The sequence below is a fragment of the Eupeodes corollae genome, chromosome 3 (genome assembly GCF_945859685.1).
Source record: "Eupeodes corollae chromosome 3, idEupCoro1.1, whole genome shotgun sequence".
Lineage (NCBI taxonomy): Eukaryota > Metazoa > Arthropoda > Insecta > Diptera > Syrphidae > Eupeodes > Eupeodes corollae.
Window position 1 is genome coordinate 26,649,990 of NC_079149.1, and position 19,815 is coordinate 26,669,804.

A 19,815-nucleotide genomic window follows, 5' to 3' on the forward strand; every position below is an offset into this window, starting at 1 on the left:
TGGCAAGAAATACTCTTGGGAGATTCTCCAATACCTTGCAAAAGGCAGTACATATGAAAGCCATACTTTAGGTGACACAAGCTGGTTGATCTTAATACCTCTAACATGAAAGTCCTATGCACTTACCATTACGCCACGGTTATCCCAATTTTCCTAAATAACATTCATTTGTTGCACTCGACATTCTTTAAAACAACAACATCCATAAGCCCCTTTTAATATCTATCGTATTTTATTCTAGCTTTCCCCGCTTTATTGCAATAACTTAGATCTAGAAAATATTATAAGAAGTTAATGCTCAGCCTATATACAAAGAGACTCCATATGCTCTCAATATTTTCCAGAAAGTCTGCTTTTACTTAACATATTCCTAGTGGTTAAAGCTAAACAAAATTATAATCCCCCTTAAGAAAAAAAATACATCTGTTTAATACGACCGACCGGCCAGCTTACATTTACTAAAATTCTATTTGAAAAAATGGTATTACATTTCATCAGACCCCCTTTAAGCATGCTTTTCGGTAAAAATTTGGTTTTGTGAAAACCAAAACCACTTTTGTTGTCATCTACAGGACTTTTAAAAATAAAATAAAAATTGTGTGTATATTCAACCCTCCTCGAATCCTTCGACTGATTGCACTTCGCACGTTTTTTCTACATTTTTGTTTATTGTTGTTGTTTTCTTTTTGATATTTTAGTAAATAACCAACACCAACTGTCTAAAGCAAGACCAGCAGTCAAGCGATATAATCCTTTTCTTTCAAGAAGGGCTTTGCTAAAGGCCACATAGCTAACACCCATCAGAGTTATAGTAAGTTAGAACATCAGCTAAACTCTCGTAAGCTTCAACAAATAAACCCCGATGTCAGAAAAGCCAACTCCTTTGAATTAACTTGTTTTTCTTTTTTCTTCTATTTTTTGATTCATGCACAATCAATTTACCCGTCAAGGATACACAATACAATACAAATATATACAACCCTTCCTTTTTTCTCTCCCTCTGAATGCTCCTCCATCCTTTTTGAAGGAACATATGATGTTGATGGTAATGTTAAGGATGATGATGATGATGATAAAGGTTTAACATAAACCCATTTATTTCGGACTAACACTCAATTTTTTCCACCCCCAACTCTGTCTCTAACATCATCATGATGGACAAATAGTACCAACTCCTATTATTTTGCCGGTTGTTATACAAAACACATCACATAGTAAGAGACGCAGAGAGAAAAGGATGAGCGGGTAATCCTAGAATACAGCAATCGAATATGCGGATGAAAGGATATATTACTAGAATTTTCCCTCTCGAGATCATCGATGTGAGAATCCTAAAACAACTCGATGCTGCCGCAGCCACCACCACGACTACATCGATGGATGGTGGTGGCGGCGGATGCAATCCTCTCTATAATATTCAAGGATACATAGCAAGTGATTCCCAGCCATCAGAGGACCACCCTTATAATTTCAAATAACTCGCTGTTGAAGGACGAACAAACACACAAAAACAGATATCAGTCTGCATAGGGAATAAAAATGCAGCCAACAATAATAAACATAAACAGCAACAACAACAACAAGTAAAATTAAAAATAGAATACAACAAAATAAAAAAAAAGAAAACATTTTAATGGTTGTTTGTTTACCCAAAGGATAAGCCTGTGTCTGGTTGCAGAAATTAAACCATTTCTATACTAGCTATTCTATAAGTACCACCAAACCTTATAGAAGCTAAGGGTAGACAACAAACTACCCCCTTTTTATATTATAGCTGTTGGTTGATGCACACACAATGCAATCAACTCAAACCTACTTCTACTCTCTAGGTACGGTACCCGTGCTACTACTACCACTACTAACAGGGCAGGACTACAGTCAGTTGTGTTCTTTATGTTGATAGGTGTAACGTTGAAATTATCCTTGCTGATTAGATTCACTACGAAGGGTGGATTAGTGGTGAAGTTTAGCTCACACTCAAGCAGGTTGTTTTTGTGGTTTTATTATATTAACGAACTCTACAACATCAATCAATTGAAACACACGAATAAAATAAAAACCCCTCAAACTTAAAATCGTCTGCTTTGTGCTAAGGATGTTTTGTCGGATGATAGTCTGATGCACTACCATCCGCTCCTTGACATTGAATTTCAGAATAAAAGGCCTCATCTAAGATCGAATTTTGTTATGAAATTGATAAAGGGTACTTTAGGTCAAATAATAAAATTGGTATCAAATACATATTAGAACCGTGTGGGTTTATTTTTTTTTGGAAATTGAATTTAGCAATTAAAAGCCTGGTACCCATTTAATGCTGGTAAGTGCATTGGCCTGTCTTGCGAAAGGTCTTCGGTTCGAGGGAGAACCTTGAGAAATTATGGATTTTGACTAAAAATAGAAAATTTTAATACTAAAAACATGTGAAACTTGAAAATGAAAGTTTTTTAGCCCCAAAATAAATGTGTCCACCTTTAAAAATATTATGCAATTAAGAACACAACAAAAAAAGAGGCTAGGGTGCGACCCACACTGATACCTTCATAGCCCGTTTGTCGATTTTTCTTGCTTAAAAGGTTTGTGGGTTTTCGTGTTTTCTTAAAAGAGTTATTACTTAAATTTTCTAAAAAATTGAAAAATAACTCACAATTGATTTCAAAATCAATCATCGAGAATAGAACATCAATTTTTACCAAATTTGCGTACTAATTTTTGTAGATTTCCTTTTTTTAGGTTTTTACTTTTTGTGCAAAAAAAACTATCAATTCCATTTTTCTCAAAAATTTTACTGAATGTCGAAAACTAGGTTTATTTTTAATAAAATCAAATTAGATTGAAGCCAATGTCTCAAATTTTTTAAAAGGCATTTCAGTCGAAAATTATTATTTACAAATTTTTTTAAATTATTTTTCAGCTTTTCTATTTTTTTTGTAAAAAAAGTTGTCGATTCCATTTTTCTTAAAATTTGAATGTTGAAAAAAGTATTTCTATTAGACAAAATTAGTTAAATTTTATTATTAGTTAGTTTCAAATTTTTGAAATGTTATTTGAGTCGTTAATCAGTTTTAACCAACTTTTAGTAATGTTTTTTGTAGGTTTTTGTTTTTAGAAAAAAACTGCCAGTTCGGTTTTTTTTTCAAAACTGTACCAGATGTTAAAAACGTTATTCTTCGTTGCAAAAAATTGTTTTGGAGATTAAATCATTGTTTTTTCGTACAATTTTCGAGGGCTCTTACTTTTTTGTGGGCCATACTAAGTGTGATTGTCATAGGCGAGGTTATGTAAGGTTAATACATTTTAAGAAGATAATAAGTAACTGCAATACATTTTTATATACGATTTTTTTTGTTTTTCTTTCCTTGGCCAGAACGTAAAGATTTTGTGGGTTTGAGACTCGTCAGCACGCTATATATATTTGTCCATGGGAAAAACAGTTTTTTTTTGCCAAATTTACAGCGTTTGCCCTGAGCTTTATTGATATTGCATTTTTGCAAATGCTGCTTTCAGAGTAAACTGCACTTTTTTAACTGAAACGGCTAATCGCTATTTGCTATTCCAGCCATGATTAAAGCTGTTATAATATTTCGTCCTAGGTGAGTTATCTGTAGCCGTGTACCATTACATAACTTTGGTGCGTCAAGATTTCTCAATAACAGGATTGGAACACCAATCTTCGATCTCAACTTATCAGAAGGCACCCCTAATAATTCTACTCTATGGGGTATGATGTCTACTGAGAGGTACTCGACGATATCTCCTCCACGTCCGACATAATTTGTTCGTTTATCTGACTAACTATCTCATTAGTTTGAGCCAAAATTGCCCTCAACCACTCCCGATTGCCCATATATATATGCAGGTGTGTATAGACATTACTTTTTAATTCATTTGTGCTGCAGATGAATTCAGACAAAATTCATACCTCAACGTAATCAAGCCTTTGAGGTAAAAAGTAAATCATGACCTTTCTTAAGTCTCAAACGATCTCCTTACCAAATTTCATTTAAATCTGTTCTGTAGCTTAGGCGTAAAAGCGATCGGAAATTTATTTATTATGATAATGAAAAATTAATTCATGTCACTTTGAAAAAAATGTAAATTTTGTATTTTTTATTTCAAGACTTATGGCTCTTTATAATTATTCTTTTCCCGATTACATATTTTCAAGTCAAAATTAAAAAAAAAAAAGTTGGCGTTAGCTTTTATGACCAATAACCTTGGCACTTAAAGTTTAAATGTTAAAACTTACGCAAAGTTTCATTAAATAATAGATGATATACAATTTGGGCTACTTGTCCTATACTTCATGCATAATGGCATTTACTGTCGATATTTTTAATCTATAACGAAGGGTCTCCGAATCCGCACCCACAGGACAGCGCAGTAGAGGAAGACCGCGAATCAGGTGGCGCGCACAAGTGGAAGGTGACCTCACCCAACTTGGAGCGCGAAACTGGAGACATCTAGCTAGGGACCGAGCTAGATGGAGAAGTTTGTTGGATGAGGCCCTAGTTCACACAGGACTGTAGGGCCACCTTAAGTAAGTAAGTAACGAAGGGTCTCCAATAAGATTTTTCATCTTAAATTAAAGAAGTGATATGGACACCTTCGCGGTTCCAGACCATTTCCTTTCTATGAAAAAGTTTGTGACCGATTCGCAGAAATTGCCGCAGTGATAACTTCACATCCTTATTTGATTCAAAATGTTTAACTGATTAAAAAGATACAAGTCTAGAAGTATTTGTTCACAAGAAAGCAGTGGAAAATTTTGATCAACTTGTCAAAAAATTACACCTTAATTATATATTTTTGTTTGAAAATTTCAATTGATTTCTTCTTTGTTTGTTTTGTAACGTCACGTTGTTTAAAATAAATGTCGTCCACATAATATCTTCCATACCCATTAAAATCATAAATCATTGCTAGGTAGAATAATCCATTCACCGTAATTGCTGCACAAGTCTCTAAGGCTTTTGATACTGTTGATCAAAATACCTTATGTAGTAAGCTCCTAAAAATGTTCAACTTTTCCCCATGCGCTGTAAGGTTGATTTCATCCTATTTGAGAAATAGGCTCCAAGCTGTTAAATCAAATAACTTTTTCTCAGATTTTTTACCAACTGTGAGTCTAGTCCCTTAGGGTTCAATCTTGGACCTTTAATGTTTTCATTGTACATTACCGAACTTCCATCGATTATTAGGCAATGTCCTACACATTTGTACGCCGACGACGTTCAGCTTTATGTTAGCTTCCCATTGGGTCTAATCGAGCACACTGTTAGCTGCATAAACGATGACTTGGCAGAAATATCACGTTGGTCTTCAGAAAATGGACTCCTTTTCATCCCCATTAAAACGAAATGTTTGGTAATTTGTAGAAAAACACTAGACTTAACGTATTTTCCAACTGTCAGCTTAAATACCGCTAAAATCGAACATACTAATACCGCTCGTAACCTTGGAGTTATTTTCAATCGAAATTTAACCTGGGACAACCATATAAATATTGTTCCTTCATTGTGGAACACACAATCTTTCACTCCCCTTCCTACAAAAGTTGTAATTGAGGAAACTTTAAATGCCTATATTAACTGAATGTTGTTTTCAATTCCGTAATACGTTACACTTATGGTTTACGCAGGTATGACAGGATTTCTAATTTTTGATCTTGTTTGTACAATATGCCGTTTGATAGTGTTCTTCAGTTTCGTACCCTAAGTTTTTTCTCAGATATTATGTTAACCCACAAGCCAACATGAGTGCATGAAGTTAGCCCCCCTTTTTTTGATTTTCCAATTTTGGAAAGTTGTTCTAGGTTGTTACGCATTGTTCCGAAGTTTTTTTGAAAAATACCCAAAAATGGGGGTTTTAGACCCCAAAAACTGTTTTTGACCTAGCCCCAACTTTTTCGAAAATCGATTTTTTGAAAATTGTTATGGGTTGCTCTGAACATTGTTCCAAATTTTTGAACCTTTATGATCAAAATTTTAAAAGTTATGAGCAAAATTTGAAAAAATTCTAGCCCCCCCTTTTTCGAAATTCCAACTTTTTTTAAATTTTTTAGATTCTACAAAGTGTTCTAACCATTATTCCAAAAAAGGAGTTTCGTAAAATGTATATTTTGAAAGATATTGCCTCCAATTTTTTTTTCAAAAATGCAATATACATTTCCCAATTTTTTTGTTTTTTTTTAAGCCTACATTTTAATAAAACGTAATTAAGCACATGCACAGCAACCAAAACTTGGTTTATAACCTATTATTTACGCTGATGATCGATCTTTCAAAAAAATCTCTATTTTGTAAAAAATATTTTAGCCTCCCCTTTTCAAAAATCAAAAATTAAAAAAGTGTTCCAAGTCAAACCATACTTCTCCCAGCTTGTATCCAAATTTCGTCCAAAACCGTAAGCAAATAAAGCTGAAGGCACACAAAAAAGAAACCAATAATATTAACCCTCCCGAGTGCCCCCCTCGAAAAATTTTATAATTTTAAGCCAAAGCTGTATTCTTTCAGCAAAGAACAAAATGTCTTTAAGATTCCGACTCTATGAAATTAAAAATGATTATGCCTACATTCAAAAAAACATCCCCAACCCCCCCTTTACAAACTCCGACATTTAAAAAATATTTGTATATCCATAATCTCTCCCATCAAATTGTTCCATAGTTTCATTCAAATATGTTCAAAAATAAAGATATTAAGTGCAAATAAAACTTACCAGTGTACTACTCTGATAAACATATTCTGGCCCCTACTTTTCCGAAATTCAAAATTCCAAAACTTGTTCCCAATTGTTCCGGAACTCTTCTAAATTGGTCCAGAGATTCGTTTCTTAATATTGATTTTTAGTATGAAAAATTTACAAAAAATGCATTCTGCTTTTTGAAAACATTGAAAGTTTTTTCAACCCCAGATGTGAAAAATATGCTTTTTAACTTAACCTCCGAAGTTGAAATGGGCTCATTACTGAGATGAAAATACCAATATTTCGATGTATTTAAAGGATCGAATCAGCTAAAATACAAAGTTGAAGGTTATCAATCGGCTTGAGTTTTTGTGTTAACTGAACTCTTAAAGCTTTGAGAGCTCTAAGGGTTCTTAAGCAAAAACCTAGATCCAAAGATCATCAGAGAATCGGCTATTAAGTGATTTTCTAAGTTGTTCTAGAGCGACGTACAACTTGTATCAACTGTTCAAAATTGTCAAATCTTTTCACTAATGCCGACCAAGAAGATCACGACGACCCGAAAGTATTTTAGTTTTGTCAACTGTGACTGAAAAACTACAGAATTTTTGGATGAATTTTGATTCATTTTTGTAGCGTTTATAATTCAATTTTTAGTGATGGCGTAGCTGTTACTTTTCAAACTTCAAAAAATTACAAATTTATAAACAAAAGCCCTTCGAAAATTCAAATACTGTTTTGAGTGAACTTCATCAAATTTTTGTTCACATACCATTTGCTTAAAATTCTTCGAATCATTCTTTTAAAAATTGAGAGTATTAATGCGACAAAATCAAGTTTCTTTTTGTTTCGAAAGTAGGACACACTTTTGAATTACTTTCAACGTTTTTAAAATGTTTGTAATTTTATTTTACCAGTTTCGAATCCCTTCAAGTTTTAAAGAGATGGAACTTCGATATATTAGATTGTCAAATTTGGGGTTCTAGGATATTAAAAATCGGCTAAGCAGTGTTTCTCATTTGCAAAAGCCTTAATTTGTAGGTTCCTTCCGGTTTTGAATTAAATTTCCACAATCCACAAGGATTTGCAAGTGCAGTAATACAATATTTTTAGAAACTTCAAGAACATAGATGGTTTTTCAAAAAGTCATTAACATTAGCTGCATAATGTAAAACGCTGTGGACGCTGCAAGTTTTATAAAGTTTAAAATAAACATAAGCATTTAAAAACATCAAAATTGTTACTATTCGTGAGATTTATTTTACTTTTTTTAAGTTCCTTGTCCGATTTTCATTTGAAGTAAAAACTAATTTCTCAAAAAAAGGAGTTTTGGGTGTAGGCAGTAGAGAGTTGGAAAATAAAACTAACTCTAAATGTGTGTGTGTTTTTTTTTTTTAATTTTGATAGTTGGTAGAATATTCCAATTATATGATGTGACCTTTTACAAAAATTATAAACTATGGCATACATATTTTTGAAAAGTGGTAAGCATTGCTTTGGACTCGAAAATGTTTTAAAAAGGAACACTCTTATTAACTTGGATCAAATCGTATCTCAAGCCTGTGTTTTCATTAAAAAAGAGGCTGGGATACAACCTACAATGATAACTTCCAACCCTGTCTGTCGATTCTTTCTTTTTTGCTTAAAAGATGTGTAGGTTTTCTTGTTTCTTTAAAAAAGTTATCATCTATAAAATTTAAAAATAACCAACAATATTTTGCGTAATTACATTAAAATAGTTTGATTTCAAAATCTATTTTCGTTAACGAGATTTTCAGACTGACTTAATATTTATGAAATAACTGTGGAAAACAACATTTTCTGTGAGATAAATAGTTTGAAGCCAATATTTTTAATTTTTGAAAAGATATTTAAGTCGAAAATCAGTGTTTGTCAACTTTGAGTAATTTTTATTTTAAGTTTTTATTGTTTATAAAGAAAATACTGTCAATTCTATTTTTTCCAACATTTTAACAGATGTTAAAAACATTATTCTTCGTTGCACAAAATTGTTTCGGAGATAAAACCATTTTTTGTTCGTAAAATATTCGAGGTGAATATTTTCAGTTTTATTGATTTATAAAAACCGTCAATTGGAATTTTCTCAAAAAATATATTTTTTTTGTATCGCGTTTTAGTACAAGTCTCTAGCGTTATTTGTTCGTGAGATATTTAGGGTTAACTAAAAGTTTCACTTTTTTTTAAAATTGCTATGGTAAAAAAAACATACTCTTTTTTTTGAGAGTCCTTTTTGCATTATTATTTCTATAACAAATTTTTTTTGGATCCGATATCTTTACTGGTTCTTAAGTTATGGACTACAAAAAAACTTCACGAACGTACGGACGTACGAAAATACATACACACGCACATACATCTCTCTTAACATCCTTTATTTCGACTCTAGGGACCTTGCAACATCGAGAAATGTCAAAATTTTCAATTCGACAAATCGGACCTATTACAATAACTTCCTATAGGAAGTTAATAAATACAATGTAAAAGTTCTAACTTATCGTTCCAATGTCTCAAAAATCTCTACATTTTTTGAAGTTCTTTAAGTGACCATTTGGCTCAATACCTTCTAAAATATTTTAAAAAAAAGGCCAACAATGAATGAGATGCACTCATGTCTTTAGTAATAGAGAGAAACAAGAAGTTATAACAAAAATGGGAGTAGATCTGCTTCACTTTAGGGAAACACATGGGATGGTAGCTTAAAACACTTTGCAACAGACAACCATCAGGACCTGTGTTTTCATCCCATTTTGCAGCCAGTATAGTTAACTGACTGCCAAAGAGAAAACAGATGAATTATATATCCACAAAAGCAGCAGTACCAACAACAACAACAACAAATAACAACAAGAGCAATATCAAGCCTAAGGTATAGAGAATGTCCTTTATATACAAAACGAATATAGGTAGATATAACTCCTACCTATACCTCTGTATATATAATTTTTGGTACAGTGATGCGGACAATGTCCTGCTTGAAACCTAGATTGGCGTGGTAACCCAATGTTGCCAAAGCATCCAACCGAATCCACACCTTCCTCCATCTTTCTGTTTATAGTCAAAGTCAGTCATGCTGCTCATCATCAGCATCCTACCTAGCATATAGCTTCTATCTGTATAGAAGTACCTCAGGACCTATAGCATTTAGATATTTTTATAACTAGGTATCTCTATATATGCTCTTTATTATAAACAGAACCAAAGAAGAAATAGATCCATTTTGGTCCTTGTTTTTCGAAGGATTTAATGAAAAGAGTTCCATTCCCCAACACACCTAACCCAGCCTCCAAAATTTGGCCTTGCTTTGGCCTTTTTTGCTTGGCTTCTGCAATTTTCGTATAAGGTATAGGTTTAAGGTTTTTCCTATGTCAGGTTGACTGGTTGTTCAGGAGTTAGGATTTAGGAACGGGCTTGTTGTGTTTCTTCCCTGTTGGGATGATGGTCAGGTCAGTGCGGAAAATAATATAGGTAAGAGGACGAGCGACGTTTCTCGCAGACAAGGGTTCGGATGTTTCTTCTGTTTTTGATGATGCGTAGCGCCCTCTCTTGGTGTTTATAGTTTTTTTTTTGTTTTTTAATTTTCTTCATTTTCTTTTGGTTGTTTTTATCATTTTCATTAAAATTTTAAACGAATTCTAATTTGAAGATATTATACTGCAGTGAACAATTTGTGGGCCTTGTATATTCTGTTCGGCTTTCATTCTGCACCTGATTTCATAGCAAAGTTAACCCTGTTTGCGACTTGGTTAGGTTTGGTTGGAAAATAAAATGAGCGGAATCAGAGAACAGAATAAAATTAAAAAAAAAGAATGCGAAATTAAATAAATTTTACACCAGAAATTTTCTACTCGAATAAAAAGAGAAGATTGCGGTTAAATGAAATAGGTTTTCTTTTTTTTTTTAATTTTATTTACTTTTTTTTGAAAAAGAAATCAAGAGTTTGATGTTTGAGTTTTATTAAGACTTAATTTGCTTTTGAAATAAATGAATGAATGAATGAATGAGTATAAAAAATGTTTTGTGTGTATTTTTTATTTAAGTGCTTAATGATTCGGCAGTAAAACGGAGTAAGAAATTAATAAAACAGATTAAATAGAAAGTATTTTTATTTTTAAATAAACAGGTCTTAGAAGCGTTATTGGTGCTATAGGCTTTTAAAAGTTAGTATAAAAGAAGTTTACTTGAACAGCAGCCTGTTTTGAAAATGATTTCATTTTTGGTATTGTAAGAAAATTAAAGTGTTGAAAATCATATTAATATGTTAATTTTTTTGGACAATAGGATTGTCTTTCTAAATGGTATTTTTAAACATTTTTTAAACAAATGAGCAACAAATTTTTGTTCAACGTATTTTCCCTTGAACTTGAATTCTTAAGTTAATAAATGCAGAAATCCTTTTTTTAATAAAAGTTATGTGCAGTGTTTTCTTTTAAAAGGTATAGAGTTTTAAATAGCTCGATATTTCGGCACTAGTCACTTTCAAAGTTATTATTTTTCACATTTGAAGTAAAGATAATGACGTTAGTAAAAATTGAATAAAACACACTTCAGAAACGCATTAAAATTGTTAAAATTTACTACAAAAATGTTAAAAATTTGAAGTCACAGTTCGCATTTTTGGGTTATCGTAAATTCGGGCTTAAGCGATAAGTTAGAAATGTTAAGATTTAAAACTGTATGCTTCGCTAACTAAATAAATTGCTGAAAATTTATTGGGCCTTGGAAATACCGAGAATGATTGTTGAAAAGCCTTTATGTCATTAACATATCACTGTTAAGACCGTTGAGAACCTCTTAAGGGCAATAGAGCTATACTACGCCTAAGCGCCATCGTGTGCGGTTTCCGGAAATGTGTTTCAGCTCACTCCAACTTTTGCCTTTGTGCTCCTCGGTCGTCCAGCTCTTCTTCCTTCCTGTGTAAGCTGATTTCACAGCATTTCTTGGCTTGTAATTCAGTCGTTAACTTGTCCAATGCATTGCCACTTACGACGCGGTTGTATTATAATGGAGTCTATAGGTTCCTGACTTTTCTTTCTAAAAGGACCTCATTGGATATTCGGTTTGACCAGAAAATCCTTAGGATGTTGCGAAGACATATATTCACAAAGGTTTGCATCTTTCTTATAATGGCTGAAGTAACCTTCCAGGCGCTGCACCCATAAAGAAACAGAGATTCGATATTTGTGCGAAACAGTCGTAGCTTTGTTCTTAGGATAAAAGAGTTATTCCTCCAAAATTTTCGACAGCATACAGGACGCCGCTTTTGCTTTGGCGTTGGGGCAGATGCGGTCTTGTTTGGAAACGATACTTTCAAGGTATTGAAAACTCTCCACTTTTTCCACGGGTTGCGAAGAAATATTAATTTGATAGGATGGTAGGGTTCCAAGGCTGATCATCCTTGATTTTCCGGAATTAATCTTCAGCCCCACAATTTCTGCTTCTCTCTCGATACTTGTTGTCATTTGATGGAGATCCATGATCGAAGGAGAGAGTAAACAAATATCTTCCGCTTCATCCAAGTGCTTTAAATAGATTGTCAATGTCCATTGGGTTCCTTCGCTAGCTGACAAAGCTGCTCGCAGTACATCGCTTATCACTAGCAAAACAATATTGACGACAGAATACAGCAATGTCTGAGATGGATACGGGCTTCAAAATCCTCTGACAACCGAATATCGTACAGAACGTGACACTTGGATGCATCATATGTTTCTTTAATAACAGCAATTTCTTTTTCTGTGATGCCTCTCCTGCGCAAAGCTTAAAAGATGTCCTTCTTGTTGACGCTATCAAAGGCCTTCTCGAAGTTCATGAACAGCAGGTGTAGTGGTGCTCGATATTCAACGCACTGCTCACTAATGATCCGCTGGGTGTGGATATTATCAATACAGAAGGATCCAGCTCGGAGTCCTGCTCGTTCGGCAGTTGAGTGTAGCCTCAAGATGTTCTCTCATGCGTTTCAGTATGATTTTTGCAACTATTTTGGCAACGGCAGGTAGTATGCAGATTCCTCTCCAGTTTTCGCGCTTTTGTATGATCTCCTTTTTATGGGAGCTTGACGATAATTTTCTTCCACTCGTCGTGGAAGATTTCGGTGATCCAGGGTTCTTTTATGAGCGGATAAAACAATTCACTCAATGACATTGGCGTTGGCTTGTAAAAGCTCTGGGAAAATTCAATCAAGTCCTACCGATTTATTGTTCTTAACTGCTTTAATCGTGGCAACGATCTCATCTTTACTGGAAGTGGCGGTGTGGATTCGGGGATTAGTTTGTTCGGGCGCTTCAGAAGGCATAGGCTTCACGTTGTTTTCAAACACTCGGTTTAAAACCGAGGAAAAGCGTTCTTTCCAGCTTCTGGCTTGTTCATCCATCAATTTTAGAATCTCTTTAGTTATTCTGTAAACGGTCCTGCTGTCGCACCAGTTTGCATCATCTTCTGCTTCTTGTGCCAATGCGTAGTTAGGCTTGTCACATTACGTTGTAATCCCCTTTTTCTCATGTAGTACGAGGATTCCAGTAAATGAAAAGTATTGTTGTACTGAAACCATAGCCGTAGGGGCCATTGGACTGTTATTTTTTCATTATTACCTTTTTCTTTGAATTGAAAGAAAACAGTTTTTTCAATATCAGAATGAAATGGGTTATATTTTGCTCAAATGCTAAAACTACTTCCTTACACATGTTTTTTACCACCAGTCTTGCATTCAATGGACCTACAAGAGTGACGTTAAATTCCTATCTTGTATTTCTTAAATCCGTTTTTTGAAATTGGTTACAAAAAAAACTTTATAGGTCGACTAAAAGCCTTTTCACGGGTTGTCGACAATAATATTGGTTGATCTTTAGCTAGTTACGTCAAGTACATAAGCCGTCAGTCACCATTCAACAAAAACTTTCAGGTGAACATCCCTTCCAGGAATATTTATTACAACAAGTCATTTTCAAAAGATGAAACAATTCACTTTTGTATAGATGGATCAAGAACATTTGACAGTGTTGGTGAAAGTGTGTACTCCGATTTTCGTCTTCTCACACATGGTAGGTTATTCTTGGTAGAACTTCTAGCCATCAAAGAAAGCTCTCTTCTGGCTCAGAAAAAGCGTGATAACGACTAACGACAAACGTATCTTCTCAGATAGACAAGCTGACATAGAATCATTAGACTTAGCATTCCAGGAAATTGCAAAGCTGAAAAACTCACAAGAAATGGAACATCTTTACCCATAATGGGCAACAAATGATATACCATAAAGAAAGCAAACCAAAGATGGTCTAATACAACCATTTGTCGGCCAACTAAACTTATTTGTGGAAGGCTTGATGCTAAACGGTCTAAATAACTCATCTCGGTTGGTACAGGCATGATTTTCAATTATATGCTTCTAAAAATGATTTTTGCAGAAGCTCAATGGACGAAGTAGAATAAGAGGCAGTGTCTCACTTTCTATGTTAATATCCAGCCCTATCACAAAGACGAAGACTCCACCTTGGAGACTTTAAGTACAATGATCCTAGTGATCTTAGAAATTCCAGCATCTATTGTCTCAAATGCTTCGTAACCAGCTCTGACTTTTTCAACGAGAAACGTAGATCTTAAGATCAATGTGGTATTTTTTAATCACAACGGACCAACTTTTGTGTTGATTTTACCGTCCAGCCACCTTAACCTAACCTAGGTCCATTATACTGAAGTCTATAGAAGTGTAAATAGTTTTTAAGAGTGCTGTTAAGTTGTCTTATCAATTTTGAAGAACGTTAAAATAAAAGCGCATTTGAGTCAAGGATTTTTTTTCTTCCAAAACAGTATTTTTCTGGTATGACAACACCCCTTAGCCTAAAGTTCATACAGTTTAGTTGTGATTTGCTAGGAATTTTACTTTAATTTTCAAAAAATTGATTTGTTTTTCTAACCTTACGAAAATATACTAAAACTTTGTAATATTTTCAAAGGTATTTCCAAAATTCAAATTTTAGGAAACTTTAATTCTTTTTAAATTATTCTAAAAATGTTTCAGGATTTTCCTCAAACGAACTCAAATAGCTTTGAAACAGTCTTTTCTAACATTACATTTCCTGAAACTCATCTTTAACTCCATTTGTTTTAAATGTGAATTCTTTCCAAACTATATTTTAATTTCAAACTTTTCGAAGTGAGAACAGTGTTAGAGTTTTTTTGTATGTTTTAAAAATTTTTCCTTCAATATTTTACTGCCGTATCCCTAATAATCTTCTGCTAACTGCTCTCGGGTTTAACATGCCATGTTTCGATTATTGAGATTTTTATTTGATGATCATTGATTAGTTAGCATTAAAAATACGACCTTTTTAAAAGCATTTTGCGTAGTATTGATATTTTTAGAAAATTTAAGGTCGTCGTACCAAGAAATAAATTCCAGTCTAGTGACAGTTGCACATCATAATTTGTGTCCTTAAATTTGAACATTCAGAAGTTATTACCGGAAATTTCAATATTTTCAGCCATATCGGTACAGACGTTCTTGAGTTAAGAACAGTGGAACTAACACGACTTTCTTTTATATATAGATGCTGTTTAAAAGCTTAACTATCACTTTGTTTTAACGTCGTAAACAGTTCTAATTTTTTTAGAAAAGGGCCTTAAAATCTGTAAAAGAAGCAAAAATAGTTGAAAAAAGTACAGAAAATTGATCATTGTTCGATTATCTGAAAAATCCTTGTAATTATTAAATTCTTAAAACATTTTAAGAAATCAGTTTTGCTATGAAATTTTTAAAACTTTTTTGTTTTCATTTACAAGGCGATTTTTTAAAAGCTGTAGGAAAGTCGCACAAAATTCAGAAAATGCATACAATCCTTATTAGAATCGAATGGTCCATCCGCTAAGTCCAATTTTTGTGTACCCTTTCCAACATTCCGGTCGGTATCTCACGAATAAATACTTCAATGTTGTCTTCCAATGCGTCAATTGAAGCTGAAACGTGCTTGTCTCTATAGAAATGAGTTTTAACATAGCCCCACAAAAAATAGTCTAAAAGGCGTGTTGTGTAGCATGTGGCACTGTTGAAACCACATGTCATGTATAAGTCAAGCTCTTGCAAAAAAAAAGTTCGATATCATCTCACGGTAGCGCTCACCATTACTTTACGATTTGCATCTTCTTTGAAGAAGTACGGTCCTATGATGCCACGAGCCCATAAACCGCACCAAAAAATTACTTTTCTGGATACATTAGAAGCTCTTGCAATGCTTCTGGCTGATATTCACTCCAAAATCGACAATTCTGCTTATTTACTTACCAATTTAGCCAAAAATGAGCTTCGTTTCTGAACACACTTTTTCGATAAAAAAGTGGATCTTCTGCCAACTTTCCAAGAGCCCATTCACCAAGAATTTTACGTTGCAGTAGGTTATCAGTTATCAGCAACTGTGTTTCTGAAGACGGTCATGAATTTTTCATCATAATGTTGCAATAGGTCGTTCGGCTTCAATTCTTCACTATAGCAGCAATTTGAAAGGCATCACACCTAAATCCCTCAGCAAAATTGTCCACTTTGTTGAGTAACAGACGCCCCATTGCTTCGAAGGGCAACGAATCGATAACTGATGGTCATCATTAACACTGGCCGATACAGCTGCGATATTTTCTTCAGTTCGCACTCTACGTAAGCGTGATGGTGGTTTAATGTCTAACACTGTAAATTTGATGATAAATTTAGTCACAATAGCACGAATAGCCGCTTCAGTATGTCGATTAAACTGATCATAAAATGGAAGAAGCGTGCGCTGAACTTTCTTAACAGAGCAAGCATTTTGATATTAAAATACAATAATTTGCAAGCGTTGTTAGTTTGTAAGATGATTCACGCTGAACTGCTGAACTTCCGAAAAGTAGACAAATATATCTTATTTTTGAAAAGGCAGAAAACCATATGATTGATAAAGGTTAAGCCCCACCTTAATTATGCACAACAATATGACCTTGGAAATATCCTACAGGTCAAAGATACATATAAGTATCTTATAGCAGTAACCTCCTTACCCAGAAATTTAGATGAAATCTTCAAAAACGTATTAGATTCACTATGCTCCTTTATTGAAAAATCCATGTGTACCTCTAACATCCAAAATCTCATATTTTCTCATATTCTTTTCAAAGCATACAAAAAAAAACCTTTGTAGATTCATTTTTGGGATTTTAATAAACTAAAAGAAGAAGTCCACGTTTTAGATAAAGCCCGAACTAGCTTATTATGCAATTACCCACCAGCATTAGCATTTTCTTTTACAAAATACTTTCATTGCTCAGTCATTTGTATAGTTTTTTGTGTTCCTCTCTCTCTTCCCTGGTCCAACTATAGGAGATAATCATGAATACCTGCTGCTGTTTTATTTTTCCCTCGTCCTGATCTTCCCGAGTCCTGAATCCTGTTGTATTCTTTTACAAAACAGATAAATACATAGAAAAAGAAGGAGAATTCCATCCAATTTAGTGCTATTTAAATGTTTCCTTGATCCATTTAGCTTGTCCTGCTTAGATAAACTCAACATAAACTTTATCCTTATTGTGCCTTAAGCCAAGGACCTATAGCGAAAACAACAACACAAAACAAAAGCGAAAAAAACATGTTTCCTTATATTTCTCTTAAATTTATGTCTGTATATTATTTAGTTTTATTTTGTGTTGGTACGATTCTTTTCTATTCTTAATTTGCATCATCATCCAACCAACTAACCAACCTTCTTATTTCAATCCCTCCTGGGGGTATGAAAATTGCACAAAATTACCGCCACGCTTTTGTTCGTCCTTTGCGGTTTACTATGTTTTTTCCATACTCGCATATGAAAATTATGTAGAATAAAAAAAAAACTCTTGGGTTTATCCTTTTTGGAAGTTTTGTTATTTTATTATCCTTTATTATTTTTTAATTCCAGGATGCACCCTTGAAAATTTATTTTATAATTTCCAAAAAGCATATTTCCTTGCGCATAATCTCTCACTCATAAATTACTTACCAAAAATAATCCTTTTTTTCTCTCTCGCTCTCTTTTTACAGGAAGCAAATTTTCTGGATAAATTCAGATGCGATATTCCAGAAGAAGAAGAAGAATCAGAGATACTCCTGAAATCATAGAATTCTAGCAGTTCTCAGTTCTCATATTTTCACCTGTTCGCTTGGAAGGACCACATCAGTCTATGCCAACGAAGTGGAGAGAAATTTTCCGAACTGAAAATCCAAGACCTGCGCAGTAAACTCACATAGCAAAAACATACTGAACACATCCCTCAAAACAGGATAATGTCCTTTTAGAATCATCATTATCCAAAAAGAATTCCGAAAAATAAAACATCGAATAAGGTGTTTAATAACAAACGTCTGTGCGAGAACTTACTCAGTTCGATTGCGGATACGGAAGTGCAAGGATATTTTACGGACAAAAATTCAAAAACAAATAATATTGCATGTTAAATCGATGTTCTTGTCGTCATAGTCGTCGTTCGTCTTCGTCGTCCTTAGAATATTTTCATTCTTCATCAATCGCGAAAGGACATTAAGAAAATCAAGAAAAACAAAAAAAGAAGAAAAACAGAACTAAAGCAAATTCAATGCTCGATGTGAATTTGAATTTTGATTTTTCTTATTTTTCATTTTCCAAAGAAAACCTTAAAAGTCCTTTGAAAAAATTTAAACAAATTCCAAAATATCAAACAACAACGAGAAATACAAATTCAAAAAGAGAATTCTAAAAATTCAAATTAAACAAAAGAAGAAAATGTAAATGTCGTTAGATCCTTGTCGAAGGATTTTTTGATTTTGATTTTGATTTTGTTGGTATGTGTTTTAATGCTTTTATGCTGATGCTGCTTTTGTAATAAAAATAATACAAAAAGAAAAACTAGTGTTTTGTGTGCGTTGTCGTTTTGTCGTGTCGTGTGTCGCCTCAAAAGTTGTCTACGACAATTGTGAGTGTCCTTAAGCTGATGCCGCAGTCACAGTCTAAGCACCAGTCTCAGTCTCACAGCTCGTCAATATCAAAGTGAAAAGATAAAAATATATCTTTATTATCCTTCATACGCATATGTAACAAAAAAAAAGAAAAATACAAGAAAAAGAAATAAAAATAAAATATAGCAAAAGCAAAGCAAAAAGAAAATAAAATAAAATAAAATAAAAAAAAAATAAAAAAAGATATCCTTGTGAAAATGTGTAAATACGTGATCAATTTGTGTGCACTCCTCGTGGTAACATTTGTGGATAACGTTTATTCGGATTACGAAAATACTTGGAACCTGTACTATGAACAGCCTTGCTGTGGAGCCTCCAGTGGCCATCACATAAGACATCACAGAGGTAAGTGTTTTTAAGAAGACAATAATCCTCCTATATGCTGAACTATGTCATCGATTGTACCAACCAACTTGTATACCCATAATGTATGTAGTGTAGGTGTCAGATAGAAAGTCCTTGATCCTTGTTGGGTGTTATTCCTTCATTTTGTGTGATACTTCTGTCTTTTCGTCAATTTGGTCTATATGGCTTATCATTTATGGGCTTTAAGGATAACTACACTTACACTGAACTAGGATGGAAAAAGAAGAAAAGAAAAAGTAAGACAGACGAGACACAAGAGACAGTCAGACAGACAGACAAACGGACATAGAAGAAACATTTATATAGATATTTTTTTTTTTCTATCATCATCTATCCATATCCTTGTGACTTTGTGGTCTTTTCCATGCGGTACACAAGTCCCAGGTCCCACTTGGCGACAATGATAATAATAAAACGGTTTTGCACTTTAACTGGACACAAAGGAGCAACTTAGAAGAAGATTAAGGGATGTTGTAAAAAAATAAATAGAAGAAGGATATGACTTTGACATTTTCTTTTTATTCTTTAGTTTCTTTTCCTTTTTTTTTCTCATTTTTTTTGGTAGTTTAAGTATAAATTGATACAACTTTCTGTCAAGAAGAAGATCATAGGAAATTCTTAAAGAAAATTTAATTGTAGAAAGTAATGGAAAAAGGAAAAGGTTTTATGTACATATTTGTTTTTTGAAGAAAGTTAATAGTTTTGAAGAAGTGATGTAAATGTAGATGTAGAGTCCTTTTGAAAAGTTGTCTTATGTAAGA

The 19,815-nt window shown here is 33.4% G+C and overlaps 1 protein-coding gene across 1 annotated transcript in view; it reads left to right on the forward strand.

Annotated features, from left to right (window-relative positions):
- LOC129952350 (semaphorin-2A-like) overlaps positions 1 to 19,815 on the forward strand; it is a 267,445-nt gene that overhangs the window by 90,251 nt on the left and 157,379 nt on the right. Inside the window, exon 2 of the mRNA XM_056064900.1 lies at positions 17,738 to 19,033. Within this exon, the coding sequence (XP_055920875.1) occupies positions 18,886 to 19,033 (148 nt within the window). The 5' untranslated portion in view covers positions 17,738 to 18,885. The remainder of the gene's footprint in view (positions 1 to 17,737; positions 19,034 to 19,815) is intronic.